Consider the following 14,440-nt stretch of genomic DNA (forward strand, 5'->3'; position numbering starts at 1 on the left):
GAAAGCAGTGGGTTGCTCTCCTCCAGAGCAATGGCTTTCTATTGCCCACTGTTTAGTTATTCATCAAAAGGATCAGTCATAGCCAGCTTATATGTCTTCTGTGTGAGGGTTCCTTTGGACTTTGGAATGGTATACATAGTAGGATTAAATAATTGTGATGAATACAGAATGATTCTAGAGGACAGCCTAGGCTAGACAAGGTCAACAGGCAGCAGAGCAAACAACTGCTCTCTCTGCACTCATGAGTCACCCTTGCACCTCTGTGAATGCAAAATAAATACCATCATTGCCTCATTCCACAAAAACTTTTTTTTTTTTTTAATAAGCACAGGAGGAACCCATCAATTTGGCAAATGAGTTTCAATGCCCAAAGAAGATGAATGAACAAGGGCTTGGTGGTGATGAAGTTGTCTCCTTACCCAATTTGTTTTACTGTAGCAGTGACTGTAAGACACTGGCCACAAAACAGCCTGCAGGTGTTATAGGGTGTCAGCTTAGGTGTCTGCAGGAGAAAAACCTGCTGGCTGTTGTCACACCTAAGTAAGAGAAGGATAGCACCCAGCATGCTCTAGAGCCCATTTTGTCAACAGTTTTATCACTTAATATGCATCTTCTTTAGGATATTCTGTCTGCTCAAACATCTGAAAAATAAGTCCTGTCATCACTGTTTCACATTCCCCAGGCATTTTACCATCTCTGCTTCCTCTTTATTGGTTTCTCCCATCAACTTGTCAGGAGTGTCAACATCCCATTCGCTTGGACAAATTTGGAGGAGGGAAACCAAATGCTCTGAAGTCCCAGACCCCAAAAGTACTTTGCTTTCAAATGGGGATTTTTGGTTCAATTGAACCTCAGCTAAGGTACAGTTCTGCAGTTCTGTGGGATGAATCTGCTCTCTCATTCTCTCCCCTTTCACACACACTCTTCAGAACTTTCACATCCTACAATTTTTTTCAAAACAGTCCCAAATCCTGCAATGGAGATGGACAGCAAATGAGTAGATGGATTTTATTTGAAAGTGCTGCTCACTCAGCAAATGCACCTCTCTCTGAAGAAATGCAAATTGCTTAATGCTGAGGAACAGCCTCATAGGCAGAGCTGCACATGAAAAATGAATATCTTCCTGTAGAGGAAAAAAAAAACCCTTCTGGGTAAGGAATAACTCTTGATCTTCATGATGGAGACAATGCTGGGAATTAAAGGGAAATGATTAAAAAACCCAGATTCACAATACAGTTTGATTCCATTTTTAATAACATGTATTTACCAATGTGCTATCAGCTTGGCAAATATTCAAGATTGTAAGGAAATTCAACTTTCATTTTGTTATTTGGCAGATTAAAAAAACAATTAAATTATGTACAAAACAGATGCACAGTATGCCTTGCTTGAAACTTAAGATTTAAAAAAAATATTTATAAGGATAGGGGCATGAAAATTTAATTTAATGTTCACCTTAGGTAATTTTGTGTCTTATTGTTCACAGCAATTACCATAAATCTACATATCAATAAGCGAGAACAGATGTCAGTTGTTACAAGTGCTTGCCAATCAGGCCTGTTAAAAAGTGACAGATGGATGGTGATAGAACATTCTCATAAGGCCTATTAGCACATTCACAGGAAATTTTTGTAGTGCTGCACAGTCACAGATGCAGTTCTGTGAAAACACGGGGAAATTTGAGAGCACGAGATTTACATTTTACAACTTCTTGTGCTGCCTCTGACACAAACTTTCATACAATGAAGTAATTTGCCTCGTTTCAGTCACTGCAGCTTTTCTCCTGTGATAACTGTAAATTTGGAATTATTGGGTATTTGTAGAGGAGGGAACGGAGTCACAAGCCGTTCCTCAAGACTTCTTAGGCCTCATCAGCTCTTGAGTTTCTAAAACCATAATAAAATCATATTAGAAAATAGCTGAGATTTGCTTACTGCATAAATTCCAAAAAAGGGAAGGCACCAGCTACATGTAGAGGCACCGTATGCATGGAGAGTTTCAAAGTCAGTGGTGATTATCAGAAGCAAATCTGATCGCTCATAAGCAGTTCCCACTGACTTGACTTCCTTTGCTTTGGAAATTTTATCCTTCTCAATTATTAGGATTTATTCCATCTGAATAAAATCTTGGCTGCAGCTTAAAAATGTGGATTAAGGTAAAATATATCATCTCCAGGCTAAAAAGCAACAATTTGCTAACACTGACATCAGCCGTTTTGGATGCTGATGGCAAAATGTGTATAAAGGTAGAGGGTGAGGCTATTCCAGAAATTCTAAGTAAAATAGACAGGAGATCTAAGTGCCACCTCTATCAACCCATATATATTCTGTGGCTACTTTCAGAAAAGCTGCTTATCTGAAAAGTGCTTGAGGTAGCCTGACCAGTTACTGTTTGATTGAGCAAAGCCCTTAAAACAACTTTCAAGTCCACAATTGTTTCTGCCCTGTATTTTAAGAGCACGTGCTTAAATCTGATTGCACGTTCACAGAATCATAGAATGGTTTGAGTTGGAATGGACCTTAAGGATCACCTAATTCCAACACCCCTTGAGCCATTTGTTGACTTATGTAGGATTTCAGCCCATTTTCAGGTTATACATACTCTAAACACATTCTGGCAAGAAGGGTGGTTTTGTCAATTAAAACTTCTTCAGTCCTAGAGGGAAGGATTAATCTGATCTAACTTTGTTCAAAAAAAAGTTACTCACTCAGGCTCTTGCTGTAGTCAAAGAAGAGAGAGGGGGTAATGAAATAATCTGATCCTAAAAAAGAATAATAGAAACATTGACTCATAGAACATTTGGGTTGGAAGAGACCATAAAGACCATCTGGTTCCAACCTCTCTGCTATGAGCAGGGCCACTTTCCATTAGTCCAGGTTGCTCCAAGCCCTATCCCACCTGGCCTTGAACACTTCCAGGGATGGGGCATTCATAGCTCTCTGGGCAACCTGTGCCAGGGCCTCACCTCCCTCACAGGCAAGAATTTCTTCCTAATATATGTAGTATTTTCCTAATATCCATAAAATAGATTAACCCCAGCCTTGGTAGGATGAATCATTGACTGGGAGTGATTCCCTGTTCACTCACATTGCAGAAAGCTGAGATGCCTGCTTTCCAAACTACTGGGGCTCAGTTGGATGAATTCCATCCACAGAGGGGCCAAGGCAATAAAAAGCCCCCTCACCCCCCATTTGCTGGTTATAGAAAGCCCACACAGAGCTACAGATATTGTGCCCAGACTTGGCCAAACTTGCACATCATGCACTTTTACCACCTGAATAAGCACATCTCCTAACTGCTGAGCACCGCTTTTTCCTCTCAAGGTGCCTCTCCTTCTCCTCTGAGAAGGAGTAAAGTGTGGATTGTGAACAGGCTCACTTGCTACAAACCCTATCTCTCCAAAAATGCTAAACAGAGTTGTTTAATTTATTAGTTAAAAGAAGAAAAAAAAAAAAAAAAAAAAAAAAAAAAAAAAGCTAATTTTATGTGTTAAAATAACTAGGACTTTCAATGGAATTAGTGTTACAAAAGCTGAATGTTTTTGGTCCCTGAGGTCAACATTTTCAAAACTGGTAGTTATCTTTAAGAAACAGCTATCTCCCTTGAGCTGGAAACAGTTTCTCGGTGACCTTTACTTTTAATATGATATCCCTAAAGAGGTCATAGCAGGAGAAATCCTCCTTCTGTATGGCTTTGCTGGAATGAAGCCATCGAAGAGTCAGAGGATATAAAGGATCCTTTGGCCAATGCAAAAGTATAGAGCTTTTGTGCAGATGGTCCTGGCTTCCAGCTGGTCCCTCCTGATCCACTGAGCCAATCCAACAATTAGAGGAAAATATTCAGAAAGCAGAACCTCTCAGACTTTCTCTCACCCATCTGCTCCTACAGACTCTGCAACACGAGGAAATCTGGCTTGGGTAGTGGAAGAAGGGTGGAAAGGATAGAGCAGGGCTCAGAAAGGGCCAGAAGTTCAACCCAAAATGCAACCAAACTGTGAGAGAACTTGGACAGCACTGGAAAAAATATATACATTGGAAAAATATAAGAAGTCCCAGCTGTAGAGGGCTTAGAGTTCTGAAAGAAAAAGAAAAATCCATGTTTTCTCCTCCTATGTAACTTCAGAAAGCAAAATACACTGTCTATTCAATGAAATTAAAAGAAACCTTTTGTATTTTTTATGAGTACTGTGCATTTTTTTATGTCTTGAATGGTCACACATACAAAAATGTTGCTGTATGAACCAATATTTGTTCCTGCCAAAACATTTGACATTAATGGATTATAGAAAAATCTTCCTAGACTGTATATTGTTTAAATATTGAAAACATTGAAATATTTTCTACAATCATCCTAGCAATAGTAAACTTCCTTTTACACTATCTGTATTGTAATTCCCAAGCTCTTAAACAGACAGGTTGGCTTAAATAACTGCAGCTTTCAGGACCTGCTGCAGTGCCAGCCAAATTCAATTCAAACATTCAAGCAACATCAATCTCCAAGTTTGAACTAAGCTTCTCATGCAATTTGTATGTATTTGAAGGAGGAATTTTTGCTTGCTTGAAAGGTTGCTAGTGTTTAATGTAGCTTACATTGTCTTTTAAAGTAAGACAATCAAATCACATAATATAATTCATCTACATTATTAGCCTTCCCCAAAGTGCAGGCTAGACACTGAGGCTGGGGAGGAAACACATGAGAGGAAAAACATGAGAGAAAACACTGTCTTTAAATTAGCATCAGGATTAGAAGATTTCAGAGAAGGGGAGGAAAAGTGAGGAAGTGCTCACTATGAAATGTACTCATAAGGATGCATGTCCTTGCATGTTTTATACAGGACAATGAAGCAGACTTTGGCAAGGTAGAATTAGTGCCTGTAATCAAGACCAGGGGATTACTGGGATTACCAAAGGCACCACTGCCAGCTCTCCCAACTTTATTGCCAGTCTCAAAATATTACATTGTTTTCTTTGGCTTGACTCATTAAGTAGAATGATTTCATGAAAACCTTGTTTTTCTATAGAAATGAGATAAAACTAAACTGCAGAATTAGGCATGGAACCTTAAAGCTTGGAAAGTTAAATGGCAAGCTACAGATTTTTGTCTCTCAAATTTCAGGATGTCAAATTTTCATTAAACCAGTTTCATGTTTTGCTTGGACTTCACACAATGCTGAATGTATAGCAGAGTCAGTTGGCTGCTACAGCAAGAACAGTGATCACTTTTAGACCTGGTGCTAAGTGTTTAATATCTATATGTTAGACAGTTCTTGAGAAACTCCCCATTTTTCTTTGGATTGTATTCCCAGTTTACAAACAAACAAACAAACAAACAAGTAAACTCCAATACTCATCAATCACAAACACCTAAAAATCCCACTCCACCAAAATCAAAGAACCACTGCTTTTGCAACATAAGAGCTACCTTAACCAGTCTGAGGCATGATATTTAGGGGAATGGAATTTAAAACTGCACACTGAAGAGCAGTGTCTTTGCTCTGCTAGCAAAGAAAATTGCTTTGATTTAAGAAATAATATACTGAGCATAGCAAATAACTCTTCACATGTGCAGTGGGGTGTGTGCTATGCCCCTTCTGTTCTCTGCAGAGACAACACAAGCTTTAGCAGCACAAATAAGCACTTGCAGCCCCTAATTTTGTACAATGGGGAGCTATATCAGAAGTCCTAATGTAGCAAACCGTGACTTCATCAAGATTTAAGCATAAAAGAGATGTTAGAGCCCTGACATGGAAGTAAGGGTGGAATTTCAATGGCTCATGTGGCTTTTGATCAAAGTTTTAGTGTCTGAATTACGTGGTAAGCACACCCATCGACTTCAAGGATAAAAGTTGCATCCCTCAAACACAAAGTTCAAAGAACTTGAAAGCTGCAATGACAGATCTTCTTTAGAACCTCACTCAATTGTATCTGGATTTTATTCCTCACTTTGAAATGTTATATTAATAGGCAAACGACATGCAATATGGAATTACATATTAGATTCTTTTTTGTGAAATGAACCTGTACAGCTTAAGTTAAAAAACTCTAGGCCTTCACAAATGTTCAGTGATAGCTTCAGCTGGTAATGCAAGCTCTTGCTGCAGACACAGGAGTACTTTCTATTCCTTTCATGAAACATAATACACAAATTGTTAATACCAGATGCACTGCATGACAGAGTACTGCCTGATTTCCAAGGAGAGGACATGAACTCTCAGTTCTAACAATGAAATAGTGCTTAGTCTTTGGCACTTTCATGTAGACATGCAGCTTGGAGAACAATTTTGTATCACTAATTTTACCTTGAATATAAAGATTTACGAGTCACATGTTTTGGGGAAAGGAGTAAACTTCAAGCTGTTTTGATAACATGAATATAAGATATAAAATACATTTTTTTCCAAGAGAGGCAGTCAGTCATCAAATTATCCCATAGATGAGTGCATTAGCAATCTAATTTGCAGTTGAAAAAAGTATATCCCTCAAGTAACAATGATGTGCCACTATGATTTCTTAAGATGAGTTTCTCTCAGTCTCAAGACCATATGATTTTCAGAGAATAAATCACATCCTCGATTGAAAGCCCATCCTGGAAATACTTGACTAAAGTCCTTAGTTTCAACACAGTTCTTGAAAACAAAGCTGAATCTACACTAACAGTGAGAAATAGGCAACAAAAACTTCTAAGGCGCACATAATGTGATGGATATCACATTATTTTTCCTCAGTGTCCCAATTCTTTCATTTTGTAGACCTAACCTAATATGAAAACATTAAAACACAATCTTTGAGCTCAAAACCACTTCCAAAACTCCCAAGTATAAAACTGTTGCTGAACCGCTCTGTTCTGTTTATCATATTAAGATACATTATTTTGATGGAAAAAATGCTAGATTGCAAGAGTAACATAATAGAACCAGCAAGCACTGCCAGCAGGTCTGAGGAAGAGAGAATAATTCAGAGATATTGTCATCTGTAGGCCAATTTATATTGTCAGACAGCAGGTTCACATTATTCTCTGATGTCACTGCAATAATGGCATAATATAACGATTGAGCAAAGAATACCTGTGGGGTATAGCTATACAGTGTGGTATATATATACTTGTTAAAGTATTTCAGGCTTCCTTCAAAGCAGAACCCGAAGCAGCAAAAGACCAGGATTAAAAAAAGAATGAGAAATTGTGCTCATAAAGACTTCAGAATATTTTAGCCCTTGTTTTGTGATGATGAAGCAAGTGTAATGTTGTATTCCATTGATTTAGCGGGCTCATGATTAAAATAAACTAATGTAGCAATTTAGGGGTTTTGTGAGTCTTTCTTTTTTTTTCCCTGTAACAAGAAAAAAAAAAGCTTTTTAACAGTTCCTCACGGCAGGCATAATGTGCATCTGTGCTCTGATTTACTGCACATGCTGCCTTCTCTAGCATCATGTTAAGTTAGGATATCAGCATGGTAGGTCACACAGTGGGAATGACCTTTTGCTAATCACTACACATCAGTTACTACTGGCACACAGCTCATTACTAAGAAACCCTCCAACTAGCTGGCTTTCAAATCCGCTCACACTTTGATTCTTTTTTCCTCTTTTCTTTCTTTTTTTTTCCTCCAGACTGAAGATTATACTTTTACATAAAATCTCTGTTGTGTAATTTTGCCAACTAGGGTTCCAAAGTCAAAAAGGCACCCAGTTAATTTTCTGTGATTATAAAAGGAGCCTGAAAATTCATACTGAAGGTAGGCCTGTAATCTTGGGTTTCATTAAAAAGGTCAGAACATTTTTCCTCACCACATATTATTAAAATGTTTGAGGGCTGCCATTAATTTGATCTTTCAGGACACAGAAATCTCACTGGAAATTAGAATGTAATCCTACTGTTGCTTTCCTGACACTTTTCATAGGGCAGGATACGGCTGCAGGGACTAAGAGCTCTCCTGCAATTTACAATTGGTTACTTTGGCTAAATGGCAGGTGACTAATGCAAGACAAACTGTTTGCACAACCTGGGAGCACGGGGTTTAATTTCAGTTCTGAAAGAGGGGTGAAAGTGTTTCTATTGACGCTGAACCATGAGCTGTCCCCTGCCAATACATCTGCCACATTTAATACACAACACGCCCCCCCACCCCCTGACAATGTGATTATTAGAGGTACAGCGTTCAGTAGCTTAAGAATACAAAACACAGCAGGAGCAAAATGAGAGGGTTTTTAACTCACCGGCCATTTGCTGAATGCCGCTGAAGGCACCCAAGTTACTGGAGGAAGTTGCTTGCTGCAGGAGCTGCGAATGAACAACACAACACAGCAATCTAGCTGACAGTAATGTAACAAATGAAGATAAAACTAAAATGAGCTATCATTTCACATTTGGAATATTCCTGCTTTCCTTTACATTTATACAGTCTCTTGCTTCTGTCTGCTGTTGGAATGAACATCCCTAGAGTCAATGCTGTAAATCCATATTAATGTCTAATCTCTATTAAGAAACACAGAGACACAAGGGAAACTCAATAACATGGCTGCTTTAAAACAATTAATCAATTTATTCTTTTTAACAACCAGGTGTTAAATCTATTTAAACCAACATAGTGTGACTAATTACAACCCTCTGTAGTCTAGTAGTTACCATAACTCATCTCTGTCAATCATGGTCCATTCTCCCCACCCCTGTGAATTCAGTTTTTTCTTTATTATCTTTATGAATCAAGCACACAGATATTCATTAGGCTGGTATTTGTATATTGAGCAATTTAGCCTATCTCAGCATTAATTAGCCAACCTCAGTACTAATATATATTTTTAATTGCCAGGTAAATTGCTGTTTATATCCCTATATCAAAACATCGTATACACACAAATGATGTATTTTTACATACACAATATATATATATGGGCACATCCATTTCATAGAATGGTTTGGTTTGGAAGGGACCTCAAAGTTCCTCTACTTCCAGCCACCCTGTCACAGGCAGGGACACCCTCCACTAGATCAGGTTGCTCAGAGCCCCATCCAGCTTGACCTTGAACACTTCCAGGGCTGGGGCAGCCTCAGCTTCTCTGGGTAACCTGTGCCACTCTCTCTCACCACCCCCACAGGAAAACAATTTCTTCTGAGTATCTCATCTAAACCTGCCCTCTCTCAGTTTAAAATCATTACCCCTTGTCCCATCACTAAATGCCCCTTTAAAAAGGCCCTCTCTAGCTTTGTCGGAGGCTCCCTTCAGGTATGGAAAACTCAAAGGTCCCAGAGGCTTCTCTTCTCCAGGCTAAACAGCCCCAACTCTTTCAGCCCTCCCTCCATAGCAGAAGTGCTTCAACCCTCTGATTGCCTTTGTGGCCTCCTCTGGACCTGCCCCAACAGGTCCATGTCTTTCCTGTACTGGCGGCTCCAGAGCTGGATGCAGCACTGCAGGTGGGGTCTCACCAGAGCAGAGGGACAGAAACCCCTCCTTGACCTGCTGCCCACGGTGCTGGGGATGCAGCCCAGGACATGTTTGGCTTTCTGGGCTGGAAGCGCACATTGACAGGTCATGTTAAGCTTCTCATCCACCAACAATTCCAAGTTCTCTTCAGGGCTGCTCTTGATCCATGCTTTTGTGCTTGGGATTGCCCTGATCCAGGATCAGGGCCTTGCACTTGGCCTTGTACTTAGTGAGGTTATATTTGTCTTGGAACCATGAGGAACACCCAAGTTATCCAAAAGCTCCTCAACCAGACCTCCCAACTCCAAAGCCACAAAGGGCAGAAGCTCCCTCTCAGCTGTGAAGAAGGGGAGCCTCTCTTGGCCATCCAGGACCAAAGACATGTGGCTGTGGATTTCAGATTTTCCAGCAGGGACAGCAGCTACCACCTGTTTCTCATCTTCCAAATGAACTAAGGAAAAAGCCATTTTAAATTTATGGGTTTTCCTGGCCACATTTACTTTCTGTATAAGGGGATATGAACCATGCATGTTTAGCATTGACAGGACCATGCATTAAAGCAAAAGCCATTTCCAAATGAAAATGTGGAAATTTGATGATTGAACCACAACATTCTAGTTTAGAGGCTGCACCATATGGATATGGCCTCTACAGTGTTCAGCTGCCTATCTGTCCTCCCCTAAGGAAGAACTTAAATTTTATTCCAGCTATAAAAAACAGACTTTAGTATTCAAAACCCCCAACAAAACTAATGGAATGCAATTTTATTAACAGTGGAGGGGTTGGAACTAGGTGATCTTTAAGATCCCTTCCAACCCAAGCCTTTCTATGAATCTATTATTTGTTTTGCAGATAAACACACCTAGAAGAAGACACACAGTTTATCCTGGACAATTTAGCAATTTACTGCAGGGAGTTTAGTAGAATTGATTTACCATGGTCCTAAAATAAATAGAGCATAATACAGCCACCACCCCTGAAATGAACTTACAGCTAGATATTGTGGTGTGAGTCCTCCAAGACCTGTGAGGTTTCCCCAAGTGGCAGTATTGAGCTGTTGCATCTGCTGAGCCAACTGCTGCTGCAAACGCCGCTGCTCCTTGTCCTTTTGGGTGTCAGCAAACTTCACCACGATTGGCGAAGAGCAGCCCTGTGGTTGGACAGATCGGGAAAGACAGAAGGGTTAAATCACACCGGGTCACCCTCGCCTCGTGAGCTGAGCCATGTCTTGTAGGGCCACTGGCCCTGGCACAACCAGATCGTTCACCCTCTCTGTGACTGGCATGTGTAGGACTGCAAGGACTAAGATCTTCAGGTTGTTAAGAAAAGAGGCTATGGAGAAATTATTGATTCCCCAGCTCTTTTTATAAAGCACCTTTCCTCAGGCTCTCTTTTCCTTCCAGCTATCCAAATTGCTGCCAGAGACAGCAAAGTGTACCAGTCCTCTTTAATTAAGCTTCACAGCTGATGAGATGGACGTGATGCTTTGTCTGCAGTCTGTTTTCGAGGCAGCGCCAAAGGGAGAGGTGTCCAACCTCCGTGCTGCCAGGGACCACACAGCCAACACAGCCCTGCCACCACGGTCTGGCTGTGCCATCAGGCTCAGTGCAGCTGGTGTGCGCACCCTAAAGAGACCGGGAGCAGCAGATTTACCTCAGCACCCATTTACATCAGCGAGGCACTGGCCCTGTTCACACCAAGGACCCCCAGTCAATTCACCCACCTGCGGTCCGCTCCCGGGCACGCTTTGTATCAAGCACCCTTGAGATGTGAACAAAGGGCAGGATGCAGACCAAAAGGGACTAGTTCTGGTGATAGCAGCCCATTCCTGATTGACACCATTTCTTCTATTGCTTCTATCAGTCTCTTGTTACATGGTATGGCAAGGCTGTAAGATGCCTTAGGAAATAGGGAAGCTGTAAGAAAGAGCTAGAGGTCTGGTCTGCAGCCTATTCCTCACCCATGGCTGAGGGACCTTTGGGAAGAAGTTGGAGGTCACAGACCAAATGGACTTTTGAGGAAAACTGGAATTTCCCTTGGACTTCGAATTGGCACTTCCTGGGCAAAGACACTGAGACAATGAGACGTGATTATGAAAGATGTCTCTGTTGATTTCTCTCTGTTTTTTTCCCTGCTAAGAAGAATTGTTTCATATTTTAACCTTTCAAGACTTATTTTTTTTCAGATCAAGAAAGCAAGCTATATACTGCAATGATTCAGTTCTTCAAATTAATTCAAGCATTTTATGAGTCATTGAAACTGTCAATCCATTTCATACTGCTTTTCAACCTCACAGCATCCAATGAATAACTTCCCTTGCCATGCTTTGTTATACTAATTTCTTGTCTAACTTCAATGTGAACACAATGGCAGGAGTGATAAGTGACTCAAGTCCAAGAAACACAGCAGTGCTTTATCCAAAGTGTAAAGCGTGGGATGCAGAGCAGGGCTCCACTTCACCTACTCTTCCCATGGCTGCTCTCACAACACTGTGAACATCTTCAGAAAAGTTCCTGTCCTCAATTTATTACAAAAAGCAGCCATGTACCTTTTCTCTGAAAAACCTCACACCAGGACAAGTGATAAAAATAGTTCCAATCATCAGATAAAATTATTAAATAAACAACAACAACAACAACAACAACAACAACAACAATAATAATAATAATAATAATATCTCTCATATAAAGATTCCCCATCAACACTGTTCCTTTAGAATTATCTTAGAAAATCATTGCTTGTGGTTTATTATTCCACCTCCGATTCTTTTCCTCTGTGTTTCATTGTAAAAATGTCTTTTAGTGTTTCAGTGAGGAAGAAAGGAGATCCATAACACTCCAGCAATCAAATAAAGATTATGAAGGAGTCGGCTTGTTATACAATTACCTCTCTCTAGTGATTTTTATACTAATATTAAAAATAAGATCATTTAGAAAAAAAAGAAGAAAGGAAAAGGAGCCAGGGGGTAGAGGATGTGAGAGAGATTTTTCTGGTTTTGCTAATAAAAAAAAGCAAGCTGTTTCTATCTTATATAAGATACAAGTAACATTATTGGTAACACTGGGCTAAGAACAACTGGAACTTAGTGCCTTCTGCCTGGATGTACAGGAGAATCAAGTATATTTCCAAAGAAATAGAAATGAATATCAAAGGAAGAAATATTATATGGTTAAGTTATTATAATAGAAATATTATAGAAATATTATATTGGTAGTTCAGCATTCAACACTACAGCTGACATATTTATGAATGCTTAAATGTTAGTAAATTGTATAAAAACAATATCTCTGCAATTTATGAATCTATAATTCATTTTTTCACTGGCTGCTCTATATTTCATCACTTCATCATTTTCAAGAAAGCAAACATTCTGAAGACTGAGATTATATCTAGCAAGTGGCTCTATATGAGAAAAGGGTTGTTATTGTCGTATCAAATTTACTCCATGATAACAAATTAGCGTCTTCTATTGGTGCTGCATTTGAATGACTTAAACAAATAAACAAACAAACAAAAAAAAAACTCTATAGAAAAGAAATAGAAGAGCAAACACTTTAGAGCAGCGATTGTATTTTAAAAATCAGTTGATTTAACCAGGTCAGTAAGTCAGGTGGAAAGAGCAAGAAGAGAATGCATTATTCTATGAGACATGTTCATCTGGACTTAACAACCCCATTGTTCTTTCTTAGCCCTCTTTGAAAATTCATCTTGGTCAATGATGCATGCTAAAGAACTGAAAATAATAAAAAAAGGAAAAAATCAAGCGATTGAGTAATCGAATAGTAATTGAGTTGAAACACAATATCTTTCCCTAAGCCCACTTTTATTTGCAAAATAACATGAAACCAAAGTGTCCAAGGATGACTGTTTCAGGCTGAGGTTTGACATGTAACACTAGTCAACCCAATTTAACTTTTCACTAGAAGAGTATTGGCAAAAGTGAGCAAATATTTTTTTTTTGCCTACGGGGTGATTCTTGCTTTATGCACTTCTATTTCCTAGCTTGAGGGGAAGCTTCCAGCACAAACACAAGGTGCATCTCCCTTCCTCATTCAATAGCTTCATATTTCCATGCCATTCAGTGCCATTTTCTTCCCAACAGCTGGTGCTGCCTTCATATTTTTCTGTTGTCAGGTTGAGTCCCTCCTCCACTGAGATGGAGGGTGCATGGCTTCTTTCCAAGAAGGGACTCAGCCTAAGCTCAACTGATGCAAAGACCCAGATGTTCAAAGGGCAAAATAATTGGAATTGCCTTGCCAGTTTGGGGATCTCATTGATGATGTGTCTAAAGGTGTTGAGAAGGATTTTGATCCAAGAGTAACCATTCTACAGAACTAATCTCATTAAGAGTATCCTGTCAAAATGCAGCCCCATTTGGGGTGCTGCATACAACAGAGCAGTGGGAGAATTTGTTTGGGAGGTGTTTTGTCTTTATTTTACCGTCTTCGGAAGTAGAGCTGTGTAAAATTCATTTTGCTAGATGGAAAAATACATTAAAACACATGGAAAATATAGGTAAAACACAGTATTACCAATAAATATTTCCTTCTTACTTGGAATCAAACCCAGTAAAACATATAGATCTGAATTAATGGAGCAGTGCACGGCAGACAAATTACTACAGGTATTATTGCAGAGACTCAAAGTGGCAGTTTTTTCACAATATACTATCAGACTGCATAGAGTGTGTAACAGCAGCTTTCTAGTAAAGATAATTTCATTTATTCTCATCTCATTGGCAGATTCTCAACTAAAACTGTATACCCAGGGTCTAAAAATGCATTGCACTGAAAAGAAAACACATTGATTATAAAAGAAGCTCAACCAAATTCAAACGTGATGTTTGGAAAGACAACAGCTTTGCAATGCTGATATCATTACTTGTACTATACAGGAAACAGTTAGTGACATTTTCATGCACTGGCTTGAATTTTATCTTCTCCTCCTCCTTGTCCTCTATCCACCCTCCCACCCCTGATCTCCCCCCTTGGCTCGTTACACAAAGCAGCTCAACGACATGAC

At 39.5% G+C, this 14,440-nt stretch overlaps 1 protein-coding gene across 9 annotated transcripts in view; it reads right to left on the reverse strand.

Moving 5' to 3' along the window:
* CELF2 (CUGBP Elav-like family member 2) overlaps window positions 1-14,440 on the reverse strand; it is a 540,383-nt gene that overhangs the window by 35,881 nt on the left and 490,062 nt on the right. For all 9 annotated transcript variants that reach the window (XM_053942011.1, XM_053942012.1, XM_053942013.1 and 6 more), the window contains 2 exons: window positions 10,410-10,568; window positions 8,214-8,277 (listed from right to left, as the gene is read on the reverse strand). In XM_053942011.1, coding sequence (XP_053797986.1) covers window positions 8,214-8,277; window positions 10,410-10,568 — 223 coding nt within the window. The remainder of the gene's footprint in view (window positions 1-8,213; window positions 8,278-10,409; window positions 10,569-14,440) is intronic.

The sequence above is a fragment of the Vidua chalybeata genome, chromosome 5 (assembly GCF_026979565.1).
Source record: "Vidua chalybeata isolate OUT-0048 chromosome 5, bVidCha1 merged haplotype, whole genome shotgun sequence".
Classification (NCBI taxonomy): Eukaryota; Metazoa; Chordata; class Aves; order Passeriformes; family Viduidae; genus Vidua; species Vidua chalybeata.